Source organism: Hylobates moloch, unplaced genomic scaffold (assembly GCF_009828535.3).
Source record: "Hylobates moloch isolate HMO894 unplaced genomic scaffold, HMol_V3 SCAFFOLD_35, whole genome shotgun sequence".
Classification (NCBI taxonomy): Eukaryota; Metazoa; Chordata; class Mammalia; order Primates; family Hylobatidae; genus Hylobates; species Hylobates moloch.
The window spans coordinates 2795198-2810045 of NW_026652310.1; the positions used below are offsets into that span (position 1 = coordinate 2795198).

At 39.0% G+C, this 14848-nt stretch overlaps 1 protein-coding gene across 1 annotated transcript in view; it reads right to left on the reverse strand.

The window, feature by feature from the left end:
* Positions 1 to 535: 535 nt before the first annotated feature.
* The window catches only part of LOC116463390 (putative uncharacterized protein SLC66A1L), a 59077-nt gene continuing 44764 nt past the window's right edge, over positions 536 to 14848 (reverse strand). Inside the window, exon 5 of the mRNA XM_032146468.2 lies at positions 536 to 1432. Coding sequence (XP_032002359.1) covers positions 1327 to 1432 — 106 coding nt within the window. The 3' untranslated portion in view covers positions 536 to 1326. The remainder of the gene's footprint in view (positions 1433 to 14848) is intronic.

The window sequence follows — 14848 nt, forward strand, 5'->3', positions numbered from 1 at the left end:
AAATCCCCTTTCTTTTCTTGAAAAGAAAAGCTCTAAATCCCCTTTCTTTTCTTGAAAAGAAAAACCCTAAAAGAGCAAAGACAATATTTCATTTTAATTTCCCTTGATGTTAAAGAATATTCTCAAGAGATGTTGATCTAAAAATAGACTATCAATTATCCAGAACTTAAACTGACTTATATTTTTTCATCATGAACTCCAGATTCAGGACATAATCTCCATGGCCCCTCATTTCTCTGGATCAGATTTCCTATCAAGTGAGGGAAATAACTTTCTTCATAAGAAGCACTGCATACTTTAATTTTTTTCCAAAAGTAATGCTGGATGTAAAGATCTCTGTTACCCATGTTTTCGGGAAAAAGGAAAATGAAACAGGAACATTATCTCGTGTTTACATTTCATGATGACTTGATATTCAATTTACTCACATTTACAGGCAAAACAACCTTTTGACAATTCATTCATCTAAATTAATGAATTGTTCTTACCCTAGATGTATATAATGTTGCTCTTTAAACATTTGCCTGACCAAAGATAAAGTGATTCCAAAGATTGTACTTTTATTTGCGCTTTAAAATTAGCTGCAAATGAATGCGGAGTTTTCTCTGGGTCTTGTGGGGTGTTTCACTCTTCTTCCAAGCCATGTAACTCAATCTTGCTCTTCCCTGGTGTTTGCAGATGGCAAGAGCTGTGCTGGAGGTTGAGGCCTTGCTCAAAGACACTTGCAGGTGCCACTTTGAAAAGTTCTAATCTATAGTGGTAGAAATCACAACAGGCTCAAGGCCAGGGGATTTCTCCTGGGCTTTCCACTTTACCTTGTGATTTTGTCTAAGTCATTTAACTTCCTAGGGCCTCAATGTCCTCATTTGTAAAATAAGGAGATAAGTCTATTCCTTTAAGCACTACCTTTCTAGATTGTGTGACATATCATCTGCAAAGTGCTTCTATTAGTCAAGAGAGAGATACAAACTCCCACGTAACAGGGCCTCTATGGTTTATAATGATACTAGCTAATATTTATTGAGGCCCTACCATGTGTCATGCGAAGTGCTAAGCACTTTACATTTACCACACTATTGGAAAATAGAAAGATAAATTTTTAAAAAACTCTAAACAATTCGGTGTAGAATGTCCAAGAAGCCTTCATTGCTTTTATGTATGCCGCTTGACTCAGCTAATATACAAATCATAATTAAGTTATGGTCATATACATTTGTGCATTAATTTAACAAAATTCCAAGTCTTAAGTCAAGATAAATCTTCTCTTAGAAGTATTTATAGTAGTATGGCATAAACAACTGTAATACCCAGATATGCTAATTTCACTTATCTGAAAGAATATGGGATAAATACAGAGCATAGGACCCCCCAAAGTAACAATCTGCCTTTCTCTCTGGTGATGGAGTCTTTGAATAACTGAGGTTGGAATATCCTGGGGAAAGAAGGGAACACTGAAAATAAAATATTACTCAATATTTACATTTCAATTTCAACAATGCTGATTTCCATCCCAAAACAAAATACCAACTTGCAAAATCTTGCCAATATTCCATGAAAATTTTGTGAACTAGATTTGCTTGTTCACAAACGAGACTTTTTGGCATCGCACCTCTACTCACTTAAAAAATGTACTTGATACAGCGAGAGTTGGATGAGACCAGATAACTTTGTACATTTAAGATATGTTTATAGTAGTCAACATGCTGCTAATAAAAACTTTTTGATCATTGAAAAGTAAATTGAATAACAAGTTATAATGAATTATAAACACATATGATGATAATTACGAACCAAAATTCTTTCATCATAAATTTTAAAATGTGCTGTAGATGCAGTACATTAAAAAAAAACTTTAACGTTCAAACCAAATTGTAATTAGCTTTTATACTAAAAAACAAAACAGAACAAAAAGTAAAGATTATGAAGCTCAGCTTCTCAGTCTTGAAATAATGTTAAATTTTACACTTAGAGATGCCATTTTAAATCATCAGTGTTAATTTAGTTTCAATATTTTACTAAACACAAAACAATGCAGATGTACAGGTGTGTGCTTGTGTGCCCTGGCTCCTGCCCTAAACATTAAGCTTTACTACCTAGTTTCTGAGCTGCAGTACAATGAAAAGGGAGAGGAGAGTTATTTTTATTCTTTGCATATGTCTTAAACATTTGAAAATATGAAGAATAAATTTTAAACTTGTCAGTTCAGAATTAGGCCAGAGAGGCTCAGGGGCAATGATAGGGTAATGGAAGGAAAGACATGAAGACATGAAGGTAGAATCATGTCCTTTCATAGTGACCCAGCACAGCTATGTCTCCACCTTCTTCAAGTCGTGGCAGACGTGTTACCTTGTGGAGATATACTACCAAGTGAAAGTGGTTTGGATGTTTTCTTTCTCCTTTTCCTCCAGGCCTCATCCAGATAATTCACCGACCATTCATATGGCAAAACTACGTAAACTACTCACAGGAAAATACCAATTTGTGAATATGCAAGTGTGTCCCACTAGACAGAGTGATGCAGCTCACCTACTAAAAAATGGGCAGACACAAAGCGAGCTTTCCATAGAATTCCTATGTCAGACCAACGAGGTGTGTGGTTTCAGGAATCTAGGGAAGGGCTCTTGCTCTAAGGACAGCCATGGTTAATGTTGGCATGCCAACCACTTTAACACCTTTGCACAAAGACTTGCCATTTTTCTACAGCATTTTAAAAAATATAGAGTGGAAGTCTACCCAGACTCCTGGGAGAAGCTATTCATTCTTTTTTTTTTTTTTTAACAAATATTAATTGACTGCCTACCATGCTTCTATAGGATATCCTGGGATCCAACAAATAGACAAAATATCAGCTTCCATAAATCTTATGTAACAGTGGAGGAGATAAGTAGATCATGACCAATGCATTTATGTGAATGGATTTTACCAATTTCTTCTACAGTAGTATCACCCCAAGTACCAAGACAGAACTGGGCACTTTAAACCTGAGAAACTGACTATGTCCATGTCCTAATTCCTCCGCTTTTCTGTGGCTTTTTCATGTCCCCATTACTGGCACAATTCTGAAGTTGTGTTTTTGCCAGTAAGACATGTTAGAAAGCTATTTAAGCTTTTGTGGCAGAATAACAGTGTGAAGTATTAATCAACGTTTTCCCCCTGTCCTTGGTATTTCCTTTTTTTCACTAGTGGAGAAAAACTTAAATTCATATTGTTCTTTAAAACTATTTCTGTTAAGTCTCAGAGTTTTTCCAACATGATTACAAGGAAAAAGCTAAATGATGGGCTTTTTAACTAAATGAAGTCAAGACCTTTATGTAAGAGTAAAATAACAGAATGAAGTTAGAGAGGACACAGAGCTGGTGTGTACATTACACGTTTAGGTGAGTGACTTGATTTCTAGTAATAAACATTCTATCAAATTCAATTTCCTTTCACAAACTTACAGTGAGTAAATGCAATTTCCCATTCCAAGCAAGCATGTCTCTAAGTTAAACTTATAGTCCATGGGAGGTAAAAATAAAAGTTTAAAGTCAGTACTTCTCCAAGGAAATTACTGCAAACCAGTTAGGGAATAATTTTATGACAAGAAACAGAAGAAATATAAACATGAAGAAAAGAGACCTTCATCCTAATCTTGCTGTTTATATTCTTAGTGTGTTTAAAATAATCTTCTTGTATTTCCCTAGTATACTAGGGGATTAAGTATACTAGGGGATTAAGGATTTCTGGCTGACTCAGTGCTTCATATTTACCAATTCCTATGCTGATAGTCTCCCATTCTTCAAAATTAGTCATGAAACTGAGTGCTGAAGTTTGTGATCCTCTAGCTTTGGTCACAATTTCAGCCAAGGCTAAATCAAATGCATTTCAGAGAAGGTTTAACCTTCTATTCCCATTACTCCTTAGTGTTACCCACATGCTTTCAGCTGAGTGTCTTACTGCATCCAGGAACAAGTGATGGTGCCTAAAAGAGAAAATCAAAGCATGTTCTCTGATTTTTCAAAAGTCTAATCTTCGAAGGAAAACTGAAAAGACACTTGTGCATAAACAGTATGAAAAAATCTGTGAGGATGCTTGGTTGTGTAAGTGCAAGGCTTGCTGCCCCAGAGATTAGGAAATACTCCCCATAGCAGAGGAAGGAGCAGCAAGGAGTGAGTAGATACTGGGGGCCTTAACAGAGGAAGCCTGCAATTGCAAACACACAGAGGCTTGGAGACCTGATAAAAGAGGAAACCTATCTCTCTTTCCTGGGAAAAGCCTGGGGAGTAGCAAGATCTCAGGGTAGAGGTGACTGCCTCTTGTATCAACATAAATTTGCCAGAGGTGACCACATAATTTAGCCCTGCACAGGACAGGGTGGGAGGAGCAGGCTCAGTCTCTTATGTCTTGGAAATGCTTGGAAATTAGTGGAGACCCAAAGACTTGCACTGGGGTGTGAGGTATGACATAGCAATAAGGACCAAATGGGAATGAGGACATTTCAGTGGATGCCAGCAGGAAAAATGATAATCCGGATGAGATGGACACCCTCCTGAGCACCGCCACCTCCTTGACTTACTATGATTTAAATTCCCCACAACTTACAGCAATCCCTAGGAGACAGGTAGAAAATACTCATTATTGACTAAAACTAAGATTTTATCACCTACTGGAATGGGAGCTTGAAATAGAAATTGACTTATAGAAAAATAAATGTCCATTTCTTCCACACATAAGTGTATGGACAATATTTTCGCCTACTACATTTTTATAAGGAGTTTAGAATTTTGGCTTAATTGGGGTTAGTTGGGGTGGTTCTGGGCAGGGACTTGATTTGGCAAAGAGATTTTATATCTTTTATTCAGGTTGTTTGTTTGTTTGTTTCTTGTTTAGAGGTTGAAGGAATCAAAAGGAAGAAAAGTCTTTAATTTACAGCCGAAAGCAGAAGTGGTTGTTTGGAAGTCACTAGTTTGAATCCTGGATTGGCAAAGACTTTTACCAAGATAAGCCAAAAAAGCGTTTAAAATTAGAATCATAAGGATTAAAATATAAAATTATTTGGTATCAAATATAATCTTGCTCTCAGAACTGTTATAAGTCTAAAATGTTGCATGTCATCAGTGATTTCTCAGCCCTAAGTATATGTCAAAGTCATCAGTAGAATTTTTCTGTGAGTAGATATAGCCAGGTCTTATCCCAGACCTGCTGAATCATAATTTCTCCTGGTAGGGCCTTTTCTGGGCAGTCATTGAAAAAATGTCACAAGGCTCTAGAATAGTTAGTGACAATGGATGTCTGAGAAACCTCTTCTAATGCAACTGGCTGCAAGCATTATCAAAAACTGTGGAAATGGCCATTACTGTTTTCATTCAAAAATATTTATTAAGTATCAATAATTTCACGGGCCCTCTAGGAGAGCCTTCTGCTTTCAAATCTAATTTAAAGAGGATCTTCTCTTCTTCTTGATTTCCTTGAGCTCTAAACAACAACAAAAACCACTTGAATAAAAGACACAAAATCTGTTTTCCAAAACAAGTCCCTGCCCAGAACTACCCCCAAATAACCCCAATTAAGCTGAAATTCTAAATTCCTTATAAAAATGTAGCAGGTGGGAATATTGTCCATAAACTTAGATGTGCAAGAAATGGAACTTTATTTTCTACCTTGCATGCAAGATAATACACTGTTTCAACTTTAACACCTCAATGTAAGAAACGTCACATCTACCCACAGGTGAACTGAAGCCTAGGTCTTCACTCACGGGTTTGGCTGGGACTTTTGAAAGAAGCCCAGAGCCAAGCATACTTCCTGAATTCTGCCACTCACATTGTCCACTCCCTGCTCGACTAAGAAGCAAATAATGTTAAGAAGTCTGTTAAGCCTCTCTTTCAAGGGGAGGGCAGGATGGAATTTAGTAAGGCAGTCATGCTTTCTTATGGTTCTGCCGCAGCGAGTCCTGACCCTCTCCCACCCATCACCTTGCAGTATAGTCAGCCATGCCAGGGAGCCAGACAAAGTCATGTTGCCATAAAGGACAGCCATAAAGGACTTCAGCACGTAGCAGACAGCCTTCCCTGACAGCTCTATATGAGACAATGTCTCCAAAATGCTGCTTTGATTGTATCACTGCTCCAAAGACTTCAGTGACTCCCCACTGCCCACATATGGCCCTCAAAGACATGCGGATCTGACCTACCTCTTCTAGCCTATTCTTCCATTCCTTTCCTACACTGGCTCTCTCCTCCAGCCAATTGGTCTGTTTTTTATATTTCAAATACTGGCCCACTTCTCAGTCTTTTTCTGACTCTTCCATCTGCCTCTAATTTCCTTCCTCTCATCTTGGGCTACTGATAAATTACCCATCTTTTAAATCCCACCTCAAATACTCCCCACTCCTTGAAGCCTTCTGTAGTCTTTTGTTAGGGATGCTGTAACAAAGTACGATAGATTGGGTGGCTTAAACAATAGAAATTAATTTTTCATAGTTCTGGAAGCCGGAAGCCCAAGATCAAGGTGTCGGCAGGCAAGTTTGGCTCCTTCTATGTTTCAGGCTTCTCTCCTTGCCTTGCGGATGGCCATTTTCTCTCTGTGTTTTCACTTGGTCCTCCTTTTGTCGATGTCTGTGTCCAAATTTTATTTTCTTATAAGAAGACCATTCATATTGAATGAGGGCCCCCCAAATAACTTCATTTTAACTGAACTAACTCTCTAAAAATGCTACCTCCAACTGTGGTTACAATGTGAGGTACTAGGGGTTAGAACTTCAATACATGAACTTTTGGAGGGACACAATTCAATCCAAAACAGCTTGCTTCTGGTTGCTCCTTTCAGCCAGAAGGGATTTCTCCTCCTCTGTGCCGACAGCCTCTACTGCACACAATACTTGGCAGCAACTGTACTTCTATCTTTGTTCCCCAATTAGGGACTAGCACATTGCACAATACATAGTAAGAATTTATTAGACCAGAAGCTGCTTAACAGGCCCCCACTTACAAATTCTGCAGATGAATTGTCTCCTTCATGCCCTCTGCAGTTCTCCCTTCTGCTTGCCCCTAGTACCCCAAGGGCCAGCAGAGAGCAGGCTTTCTGGAGCTTGTGTGCTTTTACTCTGGCCAATTGAGTTGTAAGTTTACCAAGAATCAGTTGTGCTTGATCTCAACCCTGTGTATGCCCTGTTGGACTTAATATATTTAAATAATTTAACTAAAAATTGTGTGATGCAATGAAATATGAGTGTAAAGGGAGAGACTGTTTATGAAAAATTAAGATGTTTCCTTAGAAAAGGCTTGACAAAAGGGAGCTCCTAAAAGTATTCTTGAATTACGTGTGAGTGAAATAACTGTAAAGTCAGGAGAAAATAATAATTATAATCTAGAGGCCTCTGTTCTCAGATTACGAGTGTCTTTAAGCTCCTACTCTACTCTAACAAAACCGTAACTTTAAAGAAATCAAAAACCAGAAATTGCAAATGATGTATTGTAAATATGGTTTATGAAAGACAACTCCAATATCAGACCTAGACTCCAAGAAAAGACTTTGCCTTCCACATCACATTATTCTTAAATGAATACACAATTTATTATTTTAAGTTAAAATAAATGTTTATAGTATATATTATGTATTAGGATTTTAAAAAATGACTCTTCAGTTTATTTAACTTTTCAATCAATCATCCAACTACCCATCCCTCTTGCACAAGCTAATAGGAACACTACTGAAAAAGCTGCCATGTCAATGAAGGATTGTATCAAGGTGTGATTTTCATAAGCAAAGAAGACTCAAGAGCTGCCTTTATGACTTGCTAAGTTCTGGGCAGCATCTGACAGACTTGAGGATTAATACAGTTTCTTTCCAAACAAAGAGTTCAGGGCAACTGCCTGTGAAACACAGTCATAACAGAGACATACTTTCTGGATAAGTGGTTACAGTTATATCACAGCTCCCTCACCTTGCTGGCCTGAGGAGGAATGTCTGCACTGGGGTCTCCTCCCAGCCATGACTACTTGCACAGGTTGAAGTCCACTCTGCAGCGTTTCATCCAACATTTGCAAAGAACCTACTCTGCATCAGTCACCTGCATTTTGAAAATGCTTGCAATCTTTTCCAGAATGAGTTGAATCCACAGTTTATCAATATGTTTTGTTTATATCAATAGGAAACAAGACATTTTATAATTACCTACAACAGAAAGTATGTGCAACAACATTCAACCAGAGTCTGCTTTAAGAGACCAAGGTGTCATACAAAACACATCTGGGCGATTTTTTGTACATTAAAAAAAAAATAAAGAACCACCATTGAATAAAGTTAGAAACAGAGATAGTAATTTCTACAGATTTTCAGATCAACTACAATTTTTCAGTTGCAGAAAACCTTAATGATAAACATGTTCTCTTTTTTTTTTTTTTTGAGACGGAGTTTCGCTCTGTTGCCCAGGCTGGAGTGCAGTGGCGCGATCTCGGCTCACTGCAAGCTCCGCCTCCCGGGTTCACGCCATTCTCCTGCCTCAGCCTCTCAGAGTAGCTGGGACTACAGGCGCCTGCCACCACGCCCGGCTAATTTTTTGTATTTTTAGTAGAGACGGGGTTTCACCGTGGTCTCGATCTCCTGACCTCGTGATCCGCCCGCCTCGGCCTCCCAAAGTGCTGGGATTACAAGCGTGAGCCACCGCGCCCGGCCAAACATGTTCTTTATTCTGTCACCGATGCCTGTGGTTGGGGCAGCACGTTACAGAATGAATGTGTTGCAGGGAGAAAAGGCAAGAACTCATCCCTTCACCAAGAAAAGTGTCAAAACAGCAAGTTCCTCAATACACCATGGACAGAGGCTGCAGTGCAGGCTTTAGGATTCACCCTCATTAGCAGGTAATGGCTCTCCTTCCAGCACCACCACCAAATTGGGTCGTCGTGTCCTCTGCCTCTAGTACGGAATGAACTGTGCAGTCACATAGTGTGTTCTTCTTAAGGAAAAAAATTAAAGGGCTTATTAATTCTGACATGATTTACAGAATTACATTGCAAATCATCAGGTCTTTCCCCCTTATATTAAATCTGAGATACAGGAAATTGATCCAATTCTCATAGTTCTCTCACCCCATTACTTATCTATAAGCTTATTTCCTTTTGTTCTTCTCCAAGTTCTTTTTCAGTCTTGTTTCCTTTTCCTTATCTTTGCCTTCCTCGTATGTTCCCTGGCTTGCTTATTTTCCTTTAAGTCCTACACCAAAGGAATTAAAACAAAAAAATTTAAAAAAAAAAGACCTCTTGAGTTGAATATAGAGAATAGACAAAGAATTCTAAAGCCAGAAAGACTATTTAAAAAAAGATCTAATTCAGTTATTTCCATTATTGACTAGCAAATTGAGGTGCAAAGAGGCCAAAGCTGGTTCTAGCAGAATTCTTTGGCTCTATTTGTTCATGTTTGTTACTCTCCAGTTGCTACTAGTACAGGGACTTGGTAAAGCACAGACCAGGCTGTGCTCTCTTTGAATTCACCAAGTGCCTTTCCTCCAAAAAACAGCAAGTCTCAGGTGTTATATGTAAAACAGCTTTGTCAACTAAAAAACTTTTTAAAACACTGTTATCACTGTAGACTGGGATGACATTCACATCTCAATTTTCTGAAGTCACATCTAGGCAAAGTTAAGGGCTTGTGAGTATGAAAACTTTATTTAATAAGATCTCTGGTGTGTGTCCTCACTGAAAGGAGTTCAGTCAACACCTCCATAGGTCACACACCTTAAAAATTCTCACACTTATCAAAAAGCCCCAGAACTTTTAGGAGAAAAATAACAAGGAGGGTATCACGTGCTTGGATGAAGTGTTACTCTTGTCAGCTCCCTGGATCACTTGTGAATCCATTGTCTTTGGGGAAACAGACTTTTTTTTTTTTTTCACTTTAAACTAGAAGAAAATTCATCTTCTGAATACTCTGAGCATCTCCCCTCTCCCTTTTGTTTATTTATTTTGCTTTTGCTTCATATTGAGCCAAGCCACTCCCTGACCTTGTCTCCAAATTTGAGATACTCTGCCTTTGGCTCAGGAATTTCTAGAATTAATTTTCTGGCTGTGCAGTGTTCTCCAGGTATAACATTCCATACAAGCAATGAAAAATACTGCATGGAGCTCCTCAGTCTTTTCTATCTGACAATCACCCAAGGGATACTGCCTTCAGTGCTTTCATTTATTTAAAATATAAGGTAAATTTTGCTATTAAGAAATGGAGTGGAATTGGGCCGGGCGTGATGGCTTATGCCTGTAATCCCAGCAGTTTGGGAGGCTGAGGTGGGTGGATCACCTGAGGTCAAAAGTTTGAGACCAGCCTGACCAACATGGTGAAACTCCATCTCTACTAAAAATACAAAAACTAGCTGGGCATGGTGTCAGGCGCCTGTAATCCCAGCTACTCGGGAGGCTGAGGCAGAAGAATCACTTAATCACTTGAACCTGGGAGGCAGAGGTTGCAGTGAATGAAGATCGCAGCATTACACTCCAGCCTGGGCAACACAGAAAGAAAAAGAAAGAAAGAAAGGAAGAAAGGAAGAAAAGAAAGAGAGAGAGAGGGAGAGAAGGAAGGAAGGGAGGGAGGGAGGAAGGAAGGAAGGAGGAAGGAAAGAAGGAAGGAAGGGAGAGAGAGGAAGGAAGGAAGGAAGGAAGGAAGGGAAAGAAAGGAAAGAGAATGAAATTGTACTAACCTCTCCTGTCTCTCATCTGATCACATAGACTTTGAGGAGGTTCTATGCTACTGCCATCTAATATTAGTTTAGATTTAGATGATTCATTGAGAGGAGGCAGTGAGAGTGAAGACAATCCTGGTTATCTTTCAAGCTGGCTGAGCTCAACTTAGTACTTCCAGGACCTGAAATCCCTCTGCCATTTCTTAGCAGAGCCACAACATCCTGGCATAACATGAACAAAACATAGGCTACAGAGATTCCACCTGATGCTAGGTTAGGATCCCACAGGATGAAGGGAAGAGATCTGACCTAAAGATGAGGGGGAAATTGAGTGAATATTTTTAACCTTAGCCACTGAATCAGGAACCAAAGCAGAAAGCAGGGGAAAATGAATACAAATAATATCATTCATTCTCAATTTAAAATAAATTTTAGAAACAGTTTGCTAAGAACAGAAATTGTCACCAAGAGTGTTGGAGTCAGGCTAGCTGTAGTTTGTGACTGGTCTGACAAAGGCTAACTCTTACCCAGATGTCCAATAAAAACACTTAACAAGTATCATTTCCATAAGGCTTTGTCTACTTGAAACACAAGCCAATTGTTTGAGTCCAAGTTATGAAGCAAGGTCTTACAAAGGTTATGGGGTGAGGAGGCCTGATGACAACTAAATTGCTTTAAATGGAGCTCAAAATACCACCTTAAACATTCCCCTCTCCCAAGAAATGCTTAATCATAAATCAAGTAGCTCAAAACGTATTAAAAATGACAAATAGAGCAAGCACTTACATCTCATTTTTTTTCTTTTAATTCACTGATGCATCAAAGATTTCTGAAGGATATTATTACACACAAAAAAGATGAAGTACACCAGGAATGCAAGATTCCAGGGATACAAGAGGAGATTAAAAATCAAATGGTGGCCCAGACTTAATGTTAAAAATTATTCTGAAAATAGACCTATGCACTTTAAGACAAGGAGATGAGGATTGTCTGCTCTGAACTTGTAAGGAGTGGTGAATCTCACAATAATTGGACACATGTTTCTCATCTTTGAAAAACTTATGAATCCATTTTAATGCATTAAAGTTCATGGGTACTATTTGTCTACAAGTAAGCTTTCTTCTCCCTCTTCCCACCACGCATTCCTTAATGGGGTTTTGATTTCAATGGGGGAAAAAAAACCTTCCAAAACTCACTAATGTTTTCTGAATTGCCATTAGGCTAACTTTAGAAGGAGTTTTTAAAAATGTGCTAAATGAAACTTTCTGTGCAAGAATCCCTGATATGCCAGTACTTCTAGAAAATAAGTTATTTTTTATGTGTCCCTTCTGCTGTATGTAGAAATTAATTCTCAGCAATAAGAATTATTAAGTGCCTAACCCAAGATTCAAATTTGTCCTGACCTGGAATAAATCAGAAAGTGGCTCGGGTAGAAAAGTCTAGCCTGGCAAATCATAACACACCTCCTTAAAAGACACTGTTTCCGAGCACTTGGATGGCTCAGTGTGAAAGGAAGAGCTAACTCTCCAGAACAACTCTGATTTCTCTCTTCCTTATGATTATAAATACCTAGAGAATTCAACCAATTCGCAAGGCAGTGAGCCTGCCTTTTCTTTATAGACTTTTTTCAGTCTACTTGGAAACATCTGTTTTTAATTGAATTTGGATTTGAAACTAATTTCAGGAGAGATTGGATTCAGGCTCCAATCAAGTTGGAACAGAGAGATTATTGCTTATACACGTATCCTAAAATTCAGGGAGGCTTGAGGCCAAGGATACCACACTTCCTGAATGCATGCATGAGGCACATACATTTAGAAATGAAAAAGGAATGGTCTAATTCTCTTGGGAAAACTTCTTTAAGGCCAGTGATTCTGGGTTTTAGGTTACAGCTTTTAGACGGGATTCGATTTTGGGAAAGGTCAGTTAGAGGACAATGCCCTCCCATGTGCTCCATATCTGGAGCAGAAGATTAAGCATTCATATGATCAAGTTAAAATAAAAACAGAATTTTGGGTTGTTCAGTGAAAAGATCATAAATCTACCCTACTCTGCCAATTTGTTTTATTATTATTATTATTTGTATAAATTTAAGGGGTAATTGTGTTACATGAATATATTGCGTGGTGGTGAAGTCGGGCTTTGAAAGAAATGGAAACAACACTATGACCTAACCACAATTTTTCTCTGCTAGTCTCTCAATGGCAAGAAGCCCCTTTCTTCCATTCATGCTTGCCTTCCCCTCATTCCTATCTTACTAGAAGGTTGAAGAAGGAGAGATGACTCAAGATTTCTCCTTTGTTCTCTTCTGGGACTCCCTGCTGAGCACAGGTGCTCAGGAATCATCCAGACCTTGTTGCTCACTCAGTGTATTCCTAATTATCTGCCTCAAAGTATTCTATTTTAAATGAGGCTCTTATTTTTCTGCTTCTCAGAAACATCTTTGGTGAACTCATTAGTAATTTGTCACAAAGTACTGAAAATCATAAAGAGCTGCTAAAGTGCAAGGGACCATTTTCATTTTCTTTAATGGCTGAGACCAAAAAATAAAAGTAAAATTCATGCCAAGAATTCTTCAGTGATTATTTGACATTTTGACAATCCATAAAATAAACCTTGGATTCCTCATTTTGCAATCAGACTGACAGCTTATGCCAATTTTATCAAGCCTATCATAAATATATACCTGTATGTTTCTTGAAACTCAAAGTACCAATGAGCAAAAGAACACAGAGATATTTCTATTTAACTATAGAACTATGATAAATTTTAGTACTGTATTAGTCAGGGTTCTCTAGAGGGACAGAACTAATAGGATATATATATATAATATATGAAAAATATAGGATATATGAATATATATTTTAATTTATATTTCATATATCAATATATATGAAAAATATTAAAAATTATATTATATATATAATATATATCTATAAAGGGGAGTTGACTAAGTATTAACTCACATGATCACAAGGTACCCCAACGGGCTGTCTGCAAGCTGAGGAGCAAGGAAGCCAGTCCAAGTTCCAGAACTGAAGAACTTGGAGTCCGATGTTCGAGGGCAGGAAGCATCCAGCACAGAAGAAGGATGTAGGCTGGGAGGCTAGGTCAGTCTCTCCTTTTCACATTTTTCTCCCTGCTTTATTAAGGGAGGAGACCACCCCTCATATTGTCTTATGCCCAATTTCTGCCTCCAAAGAAAGAAGTAAAAACTAAAAGGCACAAATGAAATCCACAAGCAGACAGCCCAGCGCCACACCCTGGGTCTGGTAGTTAAAGATCAACCCCTGACCTAATCAGTTATGTTATCTATAGATTACAGACATTGTATAGTAAAGCACTGTGAAAATCCCTGTCCCGTTCTGTTCCGATCTAACTACCAGTGCATGCACCCCCCAGTCACGTATCCCCTGCTTGCTCAATCGATCACGACCCTCTCAAGTGGACCCTCTTAGAGTTGTGAGCCATAAAAGGGACAGAAATTGCTCACTCGGAGAGCTTGGCTCTTGAGACAGGAGTCTTGCCAATGCTCCCGGCCAAATAAACCGCTTCCTTCTTTAACTTGGTGTCTGAGGGGTTTTGTCTGCAGCTTGTCCTGCTACATTTCTTGGTTCCCTGACTGAGAAGCGAGGTGATTAATGGACGGTCAAGGCAGCCCCTTAGGTGGCTTAGGCCTGCCCTGTGGAGCATCCCTGTGGGGGACTCCAGCCAGCTTGAGTGACGCAGATCCTGAGAGTGCTCCCGAGTAGGCAATTGCCCCAGTGGAATGGCCTCGCCAGAGCAGTGTGTGGCAGGCCCCCGTGGAGGATCAACGCAGTGACTGAACCCCAGGAAGGGACTGGCAGTTGGAGTCCAGACGTCTGAAACTTGGTAAGACTAGTCTTTGGAACTTGCCCACTCCATTTGAGTGGAAGCATTGCCTGATCACCCATGGTGTGCCTGTACTGCCACTTTGGTTTTTGTTTTTGACTTGACTTGGATTGCTTGATACTTTGGTTTTGGTTTTGACCTGGCTTGGATTTCTTGATACTCTGATTTTGGTTTTGATTCTCGTTTGGTGCAAACTGTAAAAGTGTGTGTGTGTCCTTTTTACCCATTCTTTGTTTTGTGGTGTGCATGTGGTGTGAGTGTGGTGTTTTGTCTCAAGGAAACATGGGTCAGGCACAAAGTAAGCCCATCCCACTAGGAACTATG